The sequence below is a fragment of the Trachypithecus francoisi genome, unplaced genomic scaffold (assembly GCF_009764315.1).
Source record: "Trachypithecus francoisi isolate TF-2019V2 unplaced genomic scaffold, Tfra_2.0 Lachesis_group13, whole genome shotgun sequence".
Classification (NCBI taxonomy): domain Eukaryota; kingdom Metazoa; phylum Chordata; class Mammalia; order Primates; family Cercopithecidae; genus Trachypithecus; species Trachypithecus francoisi.
Window position 1 is genome coordinate 69457862 of NW_022681458.1, and position 16261 is coordinate 69474122.

The window sequence follows — 16261 nt, forward strand, 5'->3', positions numbered from 1 at the left end:
GTGTTCTCACCACACACACATACTAGGTAACTATATGAGGTGATGAATATGTTAATTAGCTTGATTGTGGCAATAATTTCATGATGTATACATATATCAAAGCAACAAGTCATACATCTTAAAGATACACAATTTTTACTTATCAATTGTGCCTCAATGAAGATGAAAAATTAATAACTAGAAGAATAAGGCTGTTCTAAGGCTGCCCCAAATACAAGGGGAAACAATACCTTCGTTTGGGGTTTAAACAGAATTGAAATTTCATATAATAGCAAGAATCAAATTACTAAGTTGTGAGTAATATCTCCTTCCCATCAAAGATCTTTTCTATTTGTTTTCAATATCTCAATTATTAAGTCTTTTCTAAGGGCCTACAAAAATTATTTTTCCGTTTAATTAAGGGGGCGGTTCTTGAACTTTTCACCAATTTATAAGTCATATTTCTGACCAGGTGCAGTGGCTCAAGCCTGTAATCCCAGCACTTTGGGAGGCCGAGGTGGGCGGATCACCTGAGGTCAGGAGTTCAAGACCAGCCTGGCCAACATGGTGAAACCCTGTCTCTACTAAAAATACAAAAATTAGCCAGGCGCGGTGGCAGGCGCCTGTAATCCCAGCTACCAGGGAGGCTGGGGCAGAAGAATCGCTTGAACGCAGGAGGCGGAGGTTGCAGTGAGCCAAGATCATGCCACTGCACTCTAGACTGGGCAACAGAGTAAGACTCTGTCTCAAAAAAAAAAAAAAGTAATATTTCTATACAGCAAGTCATCCTATTTGATATGCTTACATGGTACAAGCAATTTTATTCCATAAAAGTGTTTTTAGAAAATTATTTCACTCACAGATAAGCATTTTAAGATTACTCCAGTGCAATTAACATATGTCCCTTGGTTTCCACAGTTGTAATTAGAGGGGCTATGTTCTGTAGCATTACTTGTGGGCTCTTGACCACTATTTGTCTATTTGTGAGAGTGGCACCAATATTCCTCCTTGAGAATACACCCTTGCCCCTACATCCTCACAGAGGAGATGGACCACCATTAAGGCATACATTCTTGTTTGGCTACAAAATGATACATGAAATGAAATAAAGCAATGGAATATAAAGGTCAAATGATAGCCAAACAGGAATGTAATTTTCCCCCAGTTTGGCTGACACCAAAGTCTTATTACTATTCACAGCCAACAACACAGAATAGAATGATTCCAGGTATTTATCGAAAAATATTACTTCAAATTCATTGCAACCCAATCATAATCATTATTAATGGCTCAAATGTGAAAAAAACAATATTTATAGCCGATTTCCAGTAAGAAAAACAATCCATCTATTTCTAAAATATACCAGAATATTTTCTTGGATTAAATCAGATCACCAGAAAACTATATATTGGCCCCCTTGCAGAATTACCCTTTCTTAATGTTTCTTTAGAATTACGCTGTATTGAAAGAGCCTATGAAACTCACTGCTGAATCACTGTTGGAATGTTGTTGAGGATACTGTTCAACACATTGCAAAGTATCTTCTTGAGGCTAAGGGAGTCAAGAGGTCCCAGCATCAGCTTGATTAATTGTTCTTCTCCAGCAGAAATAGTTTAAGTTTATAAATACTGAACAAAAGAATACCTGTGCTTCCTTCTTTGTGTTGAAAATGAGAAATTGCAGCTGAAATGCTTATATTAGTAAAGAAGAAAAGTTAAAATTAACCAACTAAGTTTCCACTTTAAGAAGCCAGAAAAAGAATAAATTAAACCCAAAGTAAGGAGGGAAAAGGAAAAAAAAATGAGCAAAAATCAATACATTTCTCAAAGAACAGAGTAAATCAACTAAAAGTTTGTCCTTTTAAAATATTAACAAAATTGGGAAGCTCCTAGTAAGAATGAATTAAAAAAAAAAGAGACACAAATTACCAATATGGGATACAAAGGACAGAACAACACTACATATCCTAATGGCATTAAAAGGATTATAAGGAATACTGTGAACAACTCTATGTCAATAAATTTGATAACTTAAATGAAATGCACAAACTCCTTGAAATAACTTATCAAAACTGACATGAAAAGAAACAGAAAATATGAATAGACCTCTATTACAGAGTTTGAATTTGTCATTAAAAAGTTTTTCATATAGAAAATTCCTGGCCCAGATATCTATAAGACATTTGTAAAATAAATAGCATTGATAATAGCATTGTAAAATAAATAGCATAGAAAATAAGTTCATTTAAAAATAGAGAGAAAAAATAGGAAAAAAAAGGAAATGTTTCTTGATTCATTTGATGAGGCCAGAATAATCCTGATGCTAAAATAAGAAAAGAAAGTTATAGGCTAATATCCCTCATGAAGTGACATGAAAGTAACATTAATAAAATATTAGTAAGTTGAATAAAGTAATATATAAAAAATATAACGCATGTTGACAAAGTAGTATATATTCTAGGAGGGCAAGGTTGGCTTAACATTTGAAATTCAGTCAATGTAAATTCTATATAATGTAATAATATAATTATTACAATCAATGTAAATAATATAATCATCTCAATAATTTCAGAAAAGAGAATTTGCTTAAAAAAAAACAACTACATGAAAGACAACTAACGTGGCAAAATAGCAAACTATTTTTTATAAGATCATAACCAAAACAAGAGCATCCATTCTCACCCCTTCTATTCAATTTTGTCCTAGCATTCCTGGCAAATGCAATAAGGGAAGAAAAATAAATAGTAGAAGACATAAAAATCAGAAAAAATAAGTAAAATTGCCAGTGTTCACATTCAAGATTGTCTACAGGGAAAATCCCAATGAATCTATAAAGTAGCCACTAGAACCAAATAACTTGCCCAAAATTACACCATCAATAAAATTTAAACTGGGGTTTGAGCCTATATAATCTGACTCCTAAATTTTTAACTTCTACATTTTCTCTCTCAAGATGACCATGCAACGTTTGCATTAGCTCACACACCTCGACATAGTCATTACTGTAGGCATTAGGAATCTCATTTGAAGATGTGAAAACAGAGATTCAGAAAGATTAATAACTTGGTCAAGATCACATAGCTAGAGGGTAGAGGTGACAGAATTTGAATCCAGGTCTGGCTGATCCTAAGACAAAGTTGATTTGACGATATCATGTTTTCCAGACTGGGAACAGAAAACGGGGAGATCCAGATGCTAAGGCCCTGAAATAAAAGTGGAATATAAAAGACAAGACAATTATTGACTGGTTAGATGTGGAAAAGGACATAGGAAAGGGAAAATGCAGATAACTTCAAAGTTCTGAGAATGAGGAAGTCACGACATCATACATAAAATAGTAAAGCAAGAAGGAGAAACTAATGGGGAGCAGGGCTAAAAAAGATAAGGTCAACTTTAGACAAGTATCAATCTGTTAGGTTAGAGATCATTTTGATGGTGAATGATAGAACACCAAAGAATGCTTTAGAGAAATGGGGCTTTTTTTCTTCACAAAACAAAAATCTGAAGGTGGGTAACTACTGATCTGGCTTCAACAGGTGGACAAAGTCAGAACTGAGGGCTCTGTGTTTCTCTGGGCACTTACCCCTGGGATTACAAGATGGCTGCCACAGGCCCAGGCCTCGGGTAGTAACTCCAGGCAGAAAGAAGAGAGGAAGGGGGAATCAAATACATGGGTAAAGCAAGAGCTTCCCTGGAAACCTCCTGTAGACTTCTGCTATGTCTTATTGGCCAGACAGTGTCACATGGAAACCTCACCTGAAGAGAGATTGGGAAAATAAGTATGTTGTTTTTCCAGCCTCTATAGCAGAGGTAGGTGAAGGAAAACAATGTCTGACCCACAAAAGATTAATGGGATATTCATGTGGGAATATCCAACGGACAGACAAAAATACATCTGGTCTAGAAGATAAGCCACAGATACGGAGTTTAAGAAATCTGCACAGTTACAGCAAAGGAAACAGATGAGCCCTCCAAGAAAGAGCTGGCACGGAGAGAAAAGAGAATAGTGGCAGCACTTTGTTTTTCTTTTGGGGCTACGGAAGCAAGCGGGTGCACACGGATGCAGCTGAGTCAACACGCCAGGACTGTCCGCCTCTGCTCATCAGCCAGATTGTTTTCTGTCAGATGTTCAGCTGGATCTCACTGTCTCCCTCCCCACCCAGTTCTTTCCATCGTCTTTCTCTTCCCTCAGTCTCTCAGTACTCCTAGGGCAGTCTCTCCCTCATCTGTGACGTGAAAGTACTGGAGGAAAAACCCACTCTCATTGACCACTGTTGAGGATGCACAAAGATGGTTTTATTCTGACTGAAGAAAAACTAGTTGCATGGGGGGTGAGGAGGTGGTGTAGGACAATAAGCAGCTACCATGAGAGGGCCATAAAAATCTTCTAAGCTCATGGGAAATTCCAACAAAATGTGTCTGCCAGTCCCACCCTCACAGGAGGGGCCAGAAATCCATTTGAGAGAGCTCCAATTAAGACAAAGAGGCTGGATTTGCTTTGCTAAGCACCACTTTTCCTCTGAAGACTCTTTCCAGCTCCCAGGCTGTGTGCAGGAGACCAGGCAGCAAGGCCAAGGGTGTGGACTGAGCACACCAATCCTACATGTATCCCCAGTCTGAGGGAGTCCAGGTCTGGCTAAACTTTCCTTTCCTAATAGACTAAAGCAAGTAAAATCAGCACCAAGAATTTAACCCTAATTACATATGAGGTTGTATTGTTCTCGAATTACTCCAAATATATACGTCATGTGCTCCCATGTATTTGGGGCCACAGTGAAATGTTCCCCGATAAACTGCAAATAGATAGTTGCCAAGCATTAAACTTTAAAAACAATATATTGTTAACATTATGAAAAGAGAACACTTGATATTATATACCTCATTATGGAAATATATAACACTTCTGTGATGCATTCTGAACAAAAAGTCAAACTCTAGACCCAAATACCAATTTACAGGAAATACAGGGGACAAAGGAACATGTTTGAAAAATCTGCATGGAGGTACAATGAGAATTCAGACTGAAAAAAACAACAACCCAGTTTCTTTAAGAAATGTATTACAAGGAAGAAAAAGAGAGAAAGAGAGAACCCAGACCTACAGACATATCAACTAAATGCAACTTATTTAGCTCTTGATACAAACACACTGCAAAAAAGAAAGTTATGAGGTCAATGGGGACATTTGAACACTGACTGAAAAATTGATTATATTAGAGAACTAATGTCAAGTTGTTTAATGTGTGTGATATTGTTCTCTTAATAAAAAGTCACTACCTTTTAGAGACATATACTAAGATGTTTACAGATGAAATATGTGGAATTTGCTTGAAAATAATCCTGTGGGGAGTGGGGACTGCATGGGGGTATAAACAAAACAAGGTTGGCTGAAAGTTGATGATGTTGGAGTAGGGGAAGGGGTGGTACAAACCATACTGGCTGGACACAGTGGCTTAAGCCTATAGTCCCAGCACTTTGGGAGGCCAAGGCAGGAAGATCACTTCAGCCCAGCAGTTTGAGACCAGCCTGGGTAACATACGGAGACTCCATCTCTATAAAAAATTTTTTTAAATTAGCCAGGCATGGAGACACACGTCTGCATTCCCAGCTACTCAGGAAGCCGAGGCAGGAGGATCGCTTGAACCCAGGAGGTCAAGCGTGCAATGAGCCATGATCAAACCACTGCCTTCCAGCCTGGGTGACAGAGTGACCCTGTCTAAAAACACATGCACACACAAACAAAAAGAATTAAGAATCATACTGCTATTTCTTTCTTTTTTTTTTTTTTTGTATATTTTGATTTTTTTTCCATACTAAAAAGACGTTCTTTTTAAAAAAAAAAAAAAAGTGGCGGGAGGATTTCAGGAGGAAAAACAGATTAGATTAGAGCTATGCAGAGTCACTTTAAAAAAGTATTCACATACTTTGGGAGGCCGAGACGGGCGGATCACGAGGTCAGGAGATCGAGACCATCCTGGCTAACACGGTGAAACCCCGTCTCTACTAAAAAAAAATACAAAAAAATTAGCCGGGCGAGGTGGCAGGCGCCTGTAGTCCCAGCTACTCGGGAGGCTGAGGCAGGAGAATGGCGTGAACCCGGGAGGCGGAGCTTGCAGTGAGCTGAGATCTGGCCACAGCACTCCAGCCTGGGCGGCAGAGCAAGACTCCGTCTCAAAAAAAAAAAAAAAAAAAAAGTATTCACATTAGCCAAAAAACATAGAAGAAGCAACAGAGGCAGATGTTCCTTCCCCAGCACAGGGTCCAGTGCCAGGGCCTTCCTACAGGGTTGCAGAGGCCATCATCCCTGAGGAGAAGGACCCCTGTGGCCATCTCGCCCTGGGCCTATTAGCACGTTCTCTAGTCAGGGTACTGCACTGAAGCTGAAGATAAAATGATGAATAAAATATAGGGACTAAAGTCAAGTGATGTGAAAAGAGAAGTAAGCAGGCCATTACAATGGAGTTGGACTTGTGTTATGTCATGACAGAGTGAGACCAAAGTGCACTGTGGGAGCACAGGCAATGGTGATCTGACTGGAAAAGGTGGCAGCCACACTGTCCTCTACGATTCCCAGAACTACCTTCTCATTATCATCCAGTTTCCAGGCTCTGTTGCTCCAGGAAGAGGATGTACTCTTGTACAGGTCAGAAGAGGTAAGCATCCTGACCTCCTGGCAGCTTGGCTTCTCATTGTAAATGCAGAAAACGGACTTCTGAGAACAATTGGATTTCCCATATGGCTTACTTAGAAGAAGAATACATTAGCCAAAGGACATGAGTGTCCACTTCTCTGATGTGACAGATCTTATTGTCAAATTAATAAACCGTCTTTCTGGCTTTTACAGTCTCTGAGAGTCTGGTACCTGTGTATCTGTCGCTGAAAGATGTATTAATTTTTGATGTGCTAACAAGTCAGGATTCTGAGATTGCAAGACCAGCCTGAGCCCTGGAGGATGTACCGGGGTAATGTCATCCCTTGGGACCTGGCTAGTAGATACCAGCCTCCTCCAGAGACCCCCTTCTGCTCTGTGTGCTTCTTTGATCTTCAGTATTTCTCAAGGGTGGACCCATGTCTGATGCGTCTTTGATATCTGAGTCATCTTCTCTCACCATGTGTGCTACAAAGCATTTTGGTTCTTAACAAATTTGTCCCTTGATTTCTTTCACTCTCAACCTAATCAAAATAACTAACATGATATCTATTTGGGGGCAAGTCAGATGGAAACTGTCCATGGAGCATTTTTAAACTGAAATATGAATACTTAAAAAAATTCATCTGCTGACTTTGAAAGATCACAACCTTTTGAATAACCATGCTAACTTCATCGTCTGCTTTGGCTGTGATAGCCAATGTTCCTCAAATAAGCCAATCAACAGAGGACCTTTCTCCAACTTATACTTCTAATTAAACAAGAAACCAAACACTGTGAACTCCTTTCCAAATGAAGACAATTTCTTTCATCTCCAGTGGTTTCACTGTCAATCACTTAGATAGGTTCTTTCATCTACAACAAAAGATGGCAAACTTTTTCTGTAAGGCCCACATAGTAAATATTTCAAGCTCTGTGGGTCCACAGTCTCCATTGCAGCTACTCAGCTCTGCCACTGCAGCGGGAAAGCAGTTGTAGACAATATGTAACCAAATGAGCACGGCTATGATCCAATGAAACTTTGTTTATAGACACTGAAATTTGAATTTCATCTAAATTTCATGGGTCACAAAATGCTACTTTTCTTTTATTCCCAACCATTCAGGAATGTGAAAACCATTCTTTTTTATTTTTTATTTATTTATTTTTTTTTGAGATGGAGTCTTGCTCTGTCACCCAGGCTGGAGTGCAGTGGTGCAATCTCAGCTTACTGCAAGCTCCACCTCCCAGGTTCATGCCATTCTCCTGCCTCAGCCTCCCGAGTAGCTGGGACTACAGGCACCCGACACCACGCCCGGCTAATTTTTTTGTATTTTTAGTAGAGACGGGGTTTCACCATGATAGCCAGGATGGTCTCGATCTCCTGACCTCATGATCCCCCATGCCTTAGCCTCCCAAAGTGCTGGGATTACAAGCATGAGCCACCACACCCGGCCTGTGAAAACCATTCTTAGCCCATAAGACAAACAGGCAAGCTGTCAGATCTGGCCCACAGGCCATAGTTTGCCAATCCCTGCTCCATCATGATGAATGCCAGCAATGAGTCACTATACTACATGCATGTGTATGGTCCCTGTCCCTTCATAATACTCCTTTACCAACCCTGAGATCTAGGATTCATAAGTGGATCTTAAGTTCACAGTTGGCAAATTTAAAACCTTACGGGAAAAATATTTTCATTAAAATTAAACAATGGGCCAGGTATGGTGGCCCACACCTGTAATCCCAGCACTTTGGGAGGCCTCGGCAAGTGGATCAGCTGAGGTCAGGAGTTCAAGACCAGTCTGTCCAACATGGTGAAACCCTGTCTCTATAAAAATACAAAAATTAGCCAGGCATGGTGGTGGGTGCCTGTAATCCCAGCTACTTGGGAGGCTGAGGCATGAGAATCCCTTGAAACCAGAAGGGGGAGGTTGAAGTGAGTCAAGATCACGCTATTGCACTCCAGCCTGGGTGACAGAGTGAGACTCCATCTCAAAAAAAAAAAAAAAAAAAGACATTTTACCCATCTTAAGTCCCAAATAGTGGGACTATGTAATTTGTTCCTAATTACCATCCCCTCAGAAAAAAAAAATCATAAGATCCCTGAGATAGTGGTGAGCTTGTTTTACTCTAACATGTGAGATTTTTGTCAGTGTTGATTTATCCATCCAAATGTTCAATGTCTTGTCTTTCTGGCTTTAAGATTAGTATTTGTAGACCCTCATCTCCTCAGTCGCACTATAGTCCAAGACAGTGGATGCTTGATATATAAAAAGCTTTAGATTTTCTTTCTTTAACCTAATCTACATATCTACACACTTGTAATCCCCTTCCCCACTGGCAAGTATTGTCCTATCTATGATACCTTTCTAGGCATTCCTAACAAACACTTTAAGGCTCGATTTTCCTTGTGTTTTGTTTGTTTCACTTCAACATTCATTGCATACTTCTTTACTCCTGCAGACTTCCTCTTTTAACTCTCCTTTTTATTTCCAGTCCCAGGGTTTCTCTTTTTTTCACCATCCACAACAGTTGTCACTTGAATGAGGCATATATTTGAGCTACGTTTTCCCAGTTAAAAGGTCCCAGTATCACATTCCCAAGTGAACCCACAGGGGTTCATTGTACTATTCTTTCTTTTTTGTGCAGGGTTGACAAGGTCCATAATAAAAAGGTTTTTATAAATATAGAGCATACATTCCTATATTCTAGATTTGGTCACAACAGGAATTTGTAGTTGGGAAGAAATTAGCATATTCATATGCCACACCACTGCCTGGCATGCCCTCCCTATTCTCTGCCTGGTAAAATTTCTCTCAGCCTCTGAGGTCTATGCAGGACACCTATGGAAGCATCTCGATAACTCACTCATCTGCATTCCCCAAGCACTTTATACATCTCCATTAAAGCACTTACCACTGCATTGTGGTTAGCTGTTTATATAGCCGTCCCACCACCAATCTCCCCTACCCTCCAAGCCTATAAGCAACTCTCATATTTTGTTGCATCCCCAGTGCTCAGCACAGTGCCTGGAAAAGAGTATCAAGATAGCATTTCTCAGAAACGTTGAGGGCACTGTCTCCACTAAACAGGGCTTTCAGGGGGCTTCCCTAGACAGCTTCCATAAACACTCTCAATCTTTCTCCTTTCCTAAAAAATAAATAAATAAATAAACAATCTAAGAGAAAAACACACCTTCAAAACAAGGCCCCCACAGCCTTCATACAATGAGATTGCTGCCCTAAACTGTTCCTCACAGGTATCAATTCTGGCATGAACACTGCAGAACATGCAAAGTTCTCTTAATACCACAAAATAAAAAGCCTACATGGCACCTCACAGTTTTCAAAGTATTTCACCTTTTTTTCTTCTTCCATTTGTCCACTTATCCCTGATAGTCCTATCCTCATTTTTCAGACACTCAAGGAAGTAAAAGTGATATGTCCAATATCAGAACTGGTAACAGCTCTGTGCCTAAAACCCTTAACTTATTGATCTGTCCACTCATCTGACTCTTCTGATGCTAGACTCAGTATCTGTGAAGGGGGTTTTTTTTTTCCTAGATTTTTTTTCCCATTATGAATGGTGGCATTAAGTGAGGGCACCATGCTCTAAAAAATCCATTTCAAGCAAAATCATTTGGGCAGATACACATTATGAAAAGAGAGAGTCAACTATGTCCCACTTGTATTAGTATTGCTCTATGATTTTGCCATAAGTACTTCTTATTGACTAATGGGTTTCCAGTGAATTAACGACTGTTCAAAAAATGCCATGCCATGCATTTCTACACATAGAAATATGTTATCTATTATCTAAACATTCCATTCATAAGGAAGCACCACTATTTATAGGTTAAGTGCAAGATCTTGAATCCCATATAATTCCTTTTTCCTGAACTATTAAATTTAGATACTTGACACATTAACAACCTCTATACTTTAAATGCTCTTAGTTCTACATAATCCTGTATGATTTAACCATTACTTTAATTCTCTTACTATTTATTGCATGCAACTATTTCTAATATTAGTACATATCATTTTAGACATAAATAGGGCACTGCCTGCCAAAAAATCTTGCTACTGCGTGGTAATTGAAAGTCAAGACTATTTCTCAGATATATTAAGTTATTCAAATGAGCTACATTTAGCTTTTCTCAAATTACTTAATATTTTTCAACAAAGGCCTATAATAGAGTATGCAAAGCATGTCACACTTAAGATTTTCAAGTTTGATCGTGTTACGAATCTGTTAATTGAAAATTTTTCAATATGGCAGAACACAAAATATTTCACACAAATGCAAATAGAGATGTCATGCAGATAGCTGCAAGACGTGAATCATTGCCCTTCTGCATTAAACTCCTAAATTCAGAGGCAGTTCACTCTGCAAGATTTCTTGCTCAGTTCTTAAAAGTTCAGATGCATCACCTTTTAATCAGGGTAATAAGCTATAATTGCTAACATACTGTGTAATGTTTACTGCTAAACCTGCAATCTGGACAAACAGAATATTATGCTGTCAGAGCCTGGAAACAACTGCACTCCACTGTTAACACACACATCCTCCTTAGAGAGAGCTGTCATCGGGAGTTATATGCTTTATGTATGCTTTTAATTTTTTTTTTTTTTTTTTTTTTTTTTTTTAGCGTAAAAGTCTTTTCCCGAGAAGCAGGTATTAAGACGAAAGCAGCCTCCCAAATGACCTTCCCTAACACAGACCTTGAGCGAGCGACTGCGGGGGCAGAAAGCTGTGAATTTCAGCAAGGGACTAGACAGCTCCACTGGGTCCCTCACACTTTGCTTTCGAGAACAAAAAAAAGAATGTTACTCTGTACCTGCCGGTGCCCCCACCCCTCCTTAAAACTTAATACCCCGCAAGGTCTGAATAGCCGGAGAGGGTATGCATCGATTCTTCCGTCCCGTGATGCCAAGAGAAAATAAACCCCCACCCAGGAGCGGAGCCTGGAGTCGCGGCGGGGCGGTGGGTTGGAAAGGTGGGTGCTCTCTCCCCTTACTGCGCTGCATTTTCTCCACCACGTGTAATAATCTCATGCCGCTGGCACCCCACGAGAGGCGGGGGTCCTTGTCCTCCTGTCTCCCGGACGAGGACCTCAACCCCTTCCCCCGCTCGGGGACCCCGGCCACCCGCAGCCCGGCCGCGCTGCGCCCAGGTGTGGGGCTGCGGCGGTCTCTGGGCCCGGGCAGCGCTGCAGAGCTCGGCCCCCGGCTGCGGCCCCCGGCCGAGCTACCTTTTATCCAGGCAGGCGATCCACTCGGCGGAGGAGGAAGAATGGGCAGCGTGCGCAGCGACCATGTTGAGCGGCGGCCCGCGGTGTCCCCGGCTGCTGCGACCTCCCGCGCTCGAGCTGCCTGCGCCTCCGCCCCCGCCTCGCCCGCCGCGCGGACCCCACTCCTCCCGGCCGCCTGGCGACCAGCGTGGCTGCGACGGGCCCGCCCTCCCCGCGGGCTCCCGCGGCCTGGGGCGGGGGGGCGAGGGAGGGGACCTGGGGGGCGGGACGCGGGCGCGGGGAGGGCCAAGCCGCCCGCCCGCCGCTGCACTGCGGCGCCCAGGGGTGGGGATTCCGCCCCGGGGTGGGGACCCCGCAGTCCCGCCCGCTGGGGGGCACTGGGGATGGCGACCTCGGTGGCCGGCCACCTGCGACAGGTGGCCGCTGCGTCCCTCAGAGACTGGGGGCCCACCCTCATCCCGGGGCCTCTGAGGCGGGGCGGGAGGGCAGGCGCCGCGGCGCGAGTGGGGAGGGGGATGCCAGTGTCTATATATTTTTCATACAGCAAATGCCACTAAAATGGCTGCTGCTTCTCTGTTTCCTTAGAAACCGATGAGTCTTCCTCAGCAGCTGCCGAAACTTGTGGCGGTTGCTTGCTCACCTTTGCTGTCTCCCCTTCAGAAAGGGCTGGAGGGGAGGGCGAGGAAGGCTTGGCGTGGGGACGCCCGTCGAGTCTCTCAGTGAGGAATGAGAGGCCAGCTTCTCCTGCGGGGTGAGGAAGGGCTGGGCGCAATGGGGGCAGTGCGGGCAGGGAGGGAGGGGGCTGGTGGGCCCAATGCGGACTGAGGGGGTGACATGCTGAAGTCACTGGCCTTGAACCCTGGGCCTGCCTGGGCTTCCATCACCTGCATGGTGAAGAAAACACAGATGAGAATGGGGAGTATCCGGGCCACAGCAGAACTGAGGTTTTAAGATGCGGGCCGAGACCCCGGAGCGCTCAGGTGAACTTGGATGGCTGGCCCCACTTGCTGTTCTTCCTCTGGCTGGAGTGTTGAATGGGTGGTGATAACGGCCTGTCTCTTGTAGATGTTCATACAAATGTCATGTCTACAAGTTGTTCAGTTACACTCTGCCAAGAACCAAATTACATGCCAATGGTCGTTTAGGAATTTGGGGACAAGTTAAATCTTTTGGACTATTACCAAGCACTGTTTTGATATTTATGGCACTGCATTTGGGGGCCAGACAATGGGAGAAAGGGACATAGCATTGCTTACTGCTTTCTTGTACTGTTCTCCATTCCCCCCCTCCCCCCACACCCCCCACCCCCGCCCACCTCCCATCCAACCCTGCTAAGGGGAGAGTCAAGGGGACTGGAGAAAAGGAAAGAGCAAGTGCTCTCTGGGATGCTTTGATTCTAATAAAACAATTATGATCATTATATAAAAGCCTCCAAAGATGTGCCATTTCCCTCTGCTCGATAGCCAGGATCTGGTTTCAGACCTGCCACAGTGTTCCCGCAGCAACTCTTCCCTCCCTGCTCAGGGCTTTTCCCCCAGTTAACCTTCATTCTGTTAATTTCTATCATGTTTATGGTAATATTTAAAATAATATACTATATAAAGGTTAACCAAAGGTATTTATGTTGCAGCTTCTTTTACTATCCAGGTATGAAGGAGGAACTGTATCTCCTGTATATATTAAGTTTCATTTATTAAAACTAATCAGAGAGTACCTAAGAATGTTTCAAGGTCACCAAAAGCTTTCTGAAAATGGCTTTCTGCAAAGAAGGTTTCCAAGTAAGGAGCTAGAGGAGAAAGGAGCTGCACATCATGTATTATCACACAAGCTTGGAGTTGCCATAGCTTTGGTTATGATACTAATAATAGTTGCCATTTATTGAACATCCACTGAGTGTTAGACCCTGTGCAGCACTCCTTAGATGTGTGATCCCGTTTAATCTTCAGAACACTCTGTGAGGCAGAGCCAGAAGGACACTACTCCACAAAGAGCAATAAATCCTTGAAAATGTAATGAAATATTGAAAATGATATGTATCAGTACTTTCAGGGATAGTGTTAATTGGATTGGAAGGAAGACACTGATGAGCTGCTGGGAGTGAGAGTGAGACCCTTGAGGAGTTTACAGTGCATTTTAAGGAGTGTAGCCCTGATGAATTGCAAGGCGTTTGTTTTGCTGTGGCGGGGGGGGGGCCCTGCCTTTTCTCTAAAGAGAAGTTGAAGACTTATTTAAAGAACATCCTTTCGAAGGAGCACCAAAAATCACTAGCTCATCCAGAGCATGCGCATGTCTCCATCCAGCCCTAGAGGAAGGTACGAGTAACTCCAAGATACTCACTAAGACATTGAACTCAGGAAGGGTCTAACCCAGCTACAGGAGATCGGGCCCCAGAGCTGAATTTGGGTCTGTCTGATTCCAAACCCTTGCACATCGGTGATGGTATCCCTGTTTCTGCCAGTAGAATGGCATGTCTACAATGACTGTCCAGAGGGTAAGAACAAAATAGTTATAAATCAGTTTTTTAATGTAAAAATAGAGAAATGTGTGAGGAATTAAAAAATAGAGATCCTTAAAACGTCAGGAATAGTTTACTGTCCTATAGATTATCTTGTGATCTGAAAGGGATTTGATTGCTGGTCAAGAACTACAGGAATAAAGGAAACTCTGTTGATAATTAGTTATTATAGTATTAAGAGGAAGAAAATAGGCTTTTGCTTGGATTGGATGGGAAAGGCAAAGAACTAAAGAATATTTATTCATTTCCCTCTCTTTAAAAGAACATAATGTATGTCAGTCCCAAAAGAGCACATGTTGTATGATCCTATTTATGTGAAACTTCCAGAAAAAGCGAATCTATAGAGATGGAAAGTAGATTAGGAATTGCCTAAGTCTGGGAGGTGGGAATAAGGGATGACTGCAGATGGACCTGAAAAATCTTCTAGAAATGATCTAAAATTGGACTGTGGTGATGGATACACAACTCTATAAATTTAATAACAATCATCAAATGGTATAGTTAAAATGAGTGAATTTTATAGTATGCAAATTATCTCAATAAAAATGTTAAGTAAATAAAATATTAATGAACCCATATGGAGAGGAAAAATATGATTGATCTTTTGGGGGAAATACAGAAAAGTATAGGAGAAAAAGTAAAAATTACCCATAATTCCATCACCTAGGGGTAATACTGTTAATATTTTAGTGCATTTAATTCTAAACTTTTCTATTATGAAAAGATACAATCAAGGCCAAGCACAGTGGCTCACATCTGTAGTCCCAGCACTTTGGGAGGCCAAGGCAGGAGAATTGCCTGAGATCAGGAGTTCAAGACCAGCCAGGGCAACATAGTGAGACCCCATTTCTACAAAAAATTTTTTAAAATAAAAATTAGAAGTGATATGATCATACATGTACCCACAAACATATACATATATATGTATATATGTGCCTATCATGTATGTGTATAGATACATATATTCAAACAGACTTGAAAGCATTAATAGTTTATAGGCTACTTTTTCTATTGGAATGGAAAAATGCTTTACTTTCCTTAAAAAATCCTTAAACATTTTTTCCTGGTCACCAAATATTCTAGTGTATAGCTATAATTTACTTACACTATCTTTTGAGACTTGTTTTTTCACTGGGAAAAGGTATTATCTGCTTAATCTCAGATCTTCCTGTAGTTTAGTGAACTCTTTCTCTACTAGAGAACTAAGATCTCTACTGAAGATCTCCATGAGACAAAGATGAGACAAGACCAATATCTGTTAATGCTATGTAGATCCTCGAACGAGTTGCTAAATGTCTGATTTCCATTTTGTTCATCTGAGCAGAGGTTCAAAGTTAGGAATCTGAAGGCAGGCAGCCAAGTTCAAATTGCAGCCATATCCTCTACTAAATGTTTGGCCTTAAATTACTTAGCCTAAGACTCTGTGTCATCATCTGTAGAGTGGACAAATTAATAGTATTATACATGAATTTGGTATTTGGAGGATATTTAGCACAAGTGCCAAGCACATAGTGAGTGTTCAATAACTCTTAGCTACTATTCTCCATATAGTACAGATAATACTAGGTGCTCTCTGCATTTCGCAGGGACCTGGTGGTGATAAGCCATCGAGATCACTTATACTAAAGGGCTTTGACATCTATAAATTGCAAGTTTTGGCTATGAAGGATACAAGGGATGGGTCTCCTGAGAAACCTATAGAAATTCTCCAGGAAATTCTATTGTAGATCAAGCATTCACTCATATCTGTATATGGGGAAAAAAATCTGATTCACCATGTTTTAGGTACCTGATTGGAAGGTAGGCTATAAAAATACATCTATCACTCCTGCTGGTGATATAACCAATTCAATGAAGACACAGTACTCCTGGGGTGAAATCATA

At 41.5% G+C, this 16261-nt stretch overlaps 1 protein-coding gene across 4 annotated transcripts in view; it reads right to left on the minus strand.

Annotated features, from left to right (window-relative positions):
- RAPGEF4 (Rap guanine nucleotide exchange factor 4) overlaps positions 1–12188 on the minus strand; it is a 317379-nt gene extending 305191 nt beyond the window's left edge. The window contains exon 1 of one of the 4 annotated variants that reach the window (XR_004441700.1): positions 11863–12188. Coding sequence is in view for 3 of the 4 variants with exons in the window: in XM_033231107.1 (XP_033086998.1) it covers positions 11863–11927 (65 nt within the window). In the remaining variant the exon portion in view is untranslated. The remainder of the gene's footprint in view (positions 1–11862) is intronic. The other 3 variants (XM_033231107.1, XM_033231108.1, XM_033231112.1) reach the window with 3 other exon arrangements.
- Between the last annotated feature and the right edge of the window lie 4073 nt (positions 12189–16261).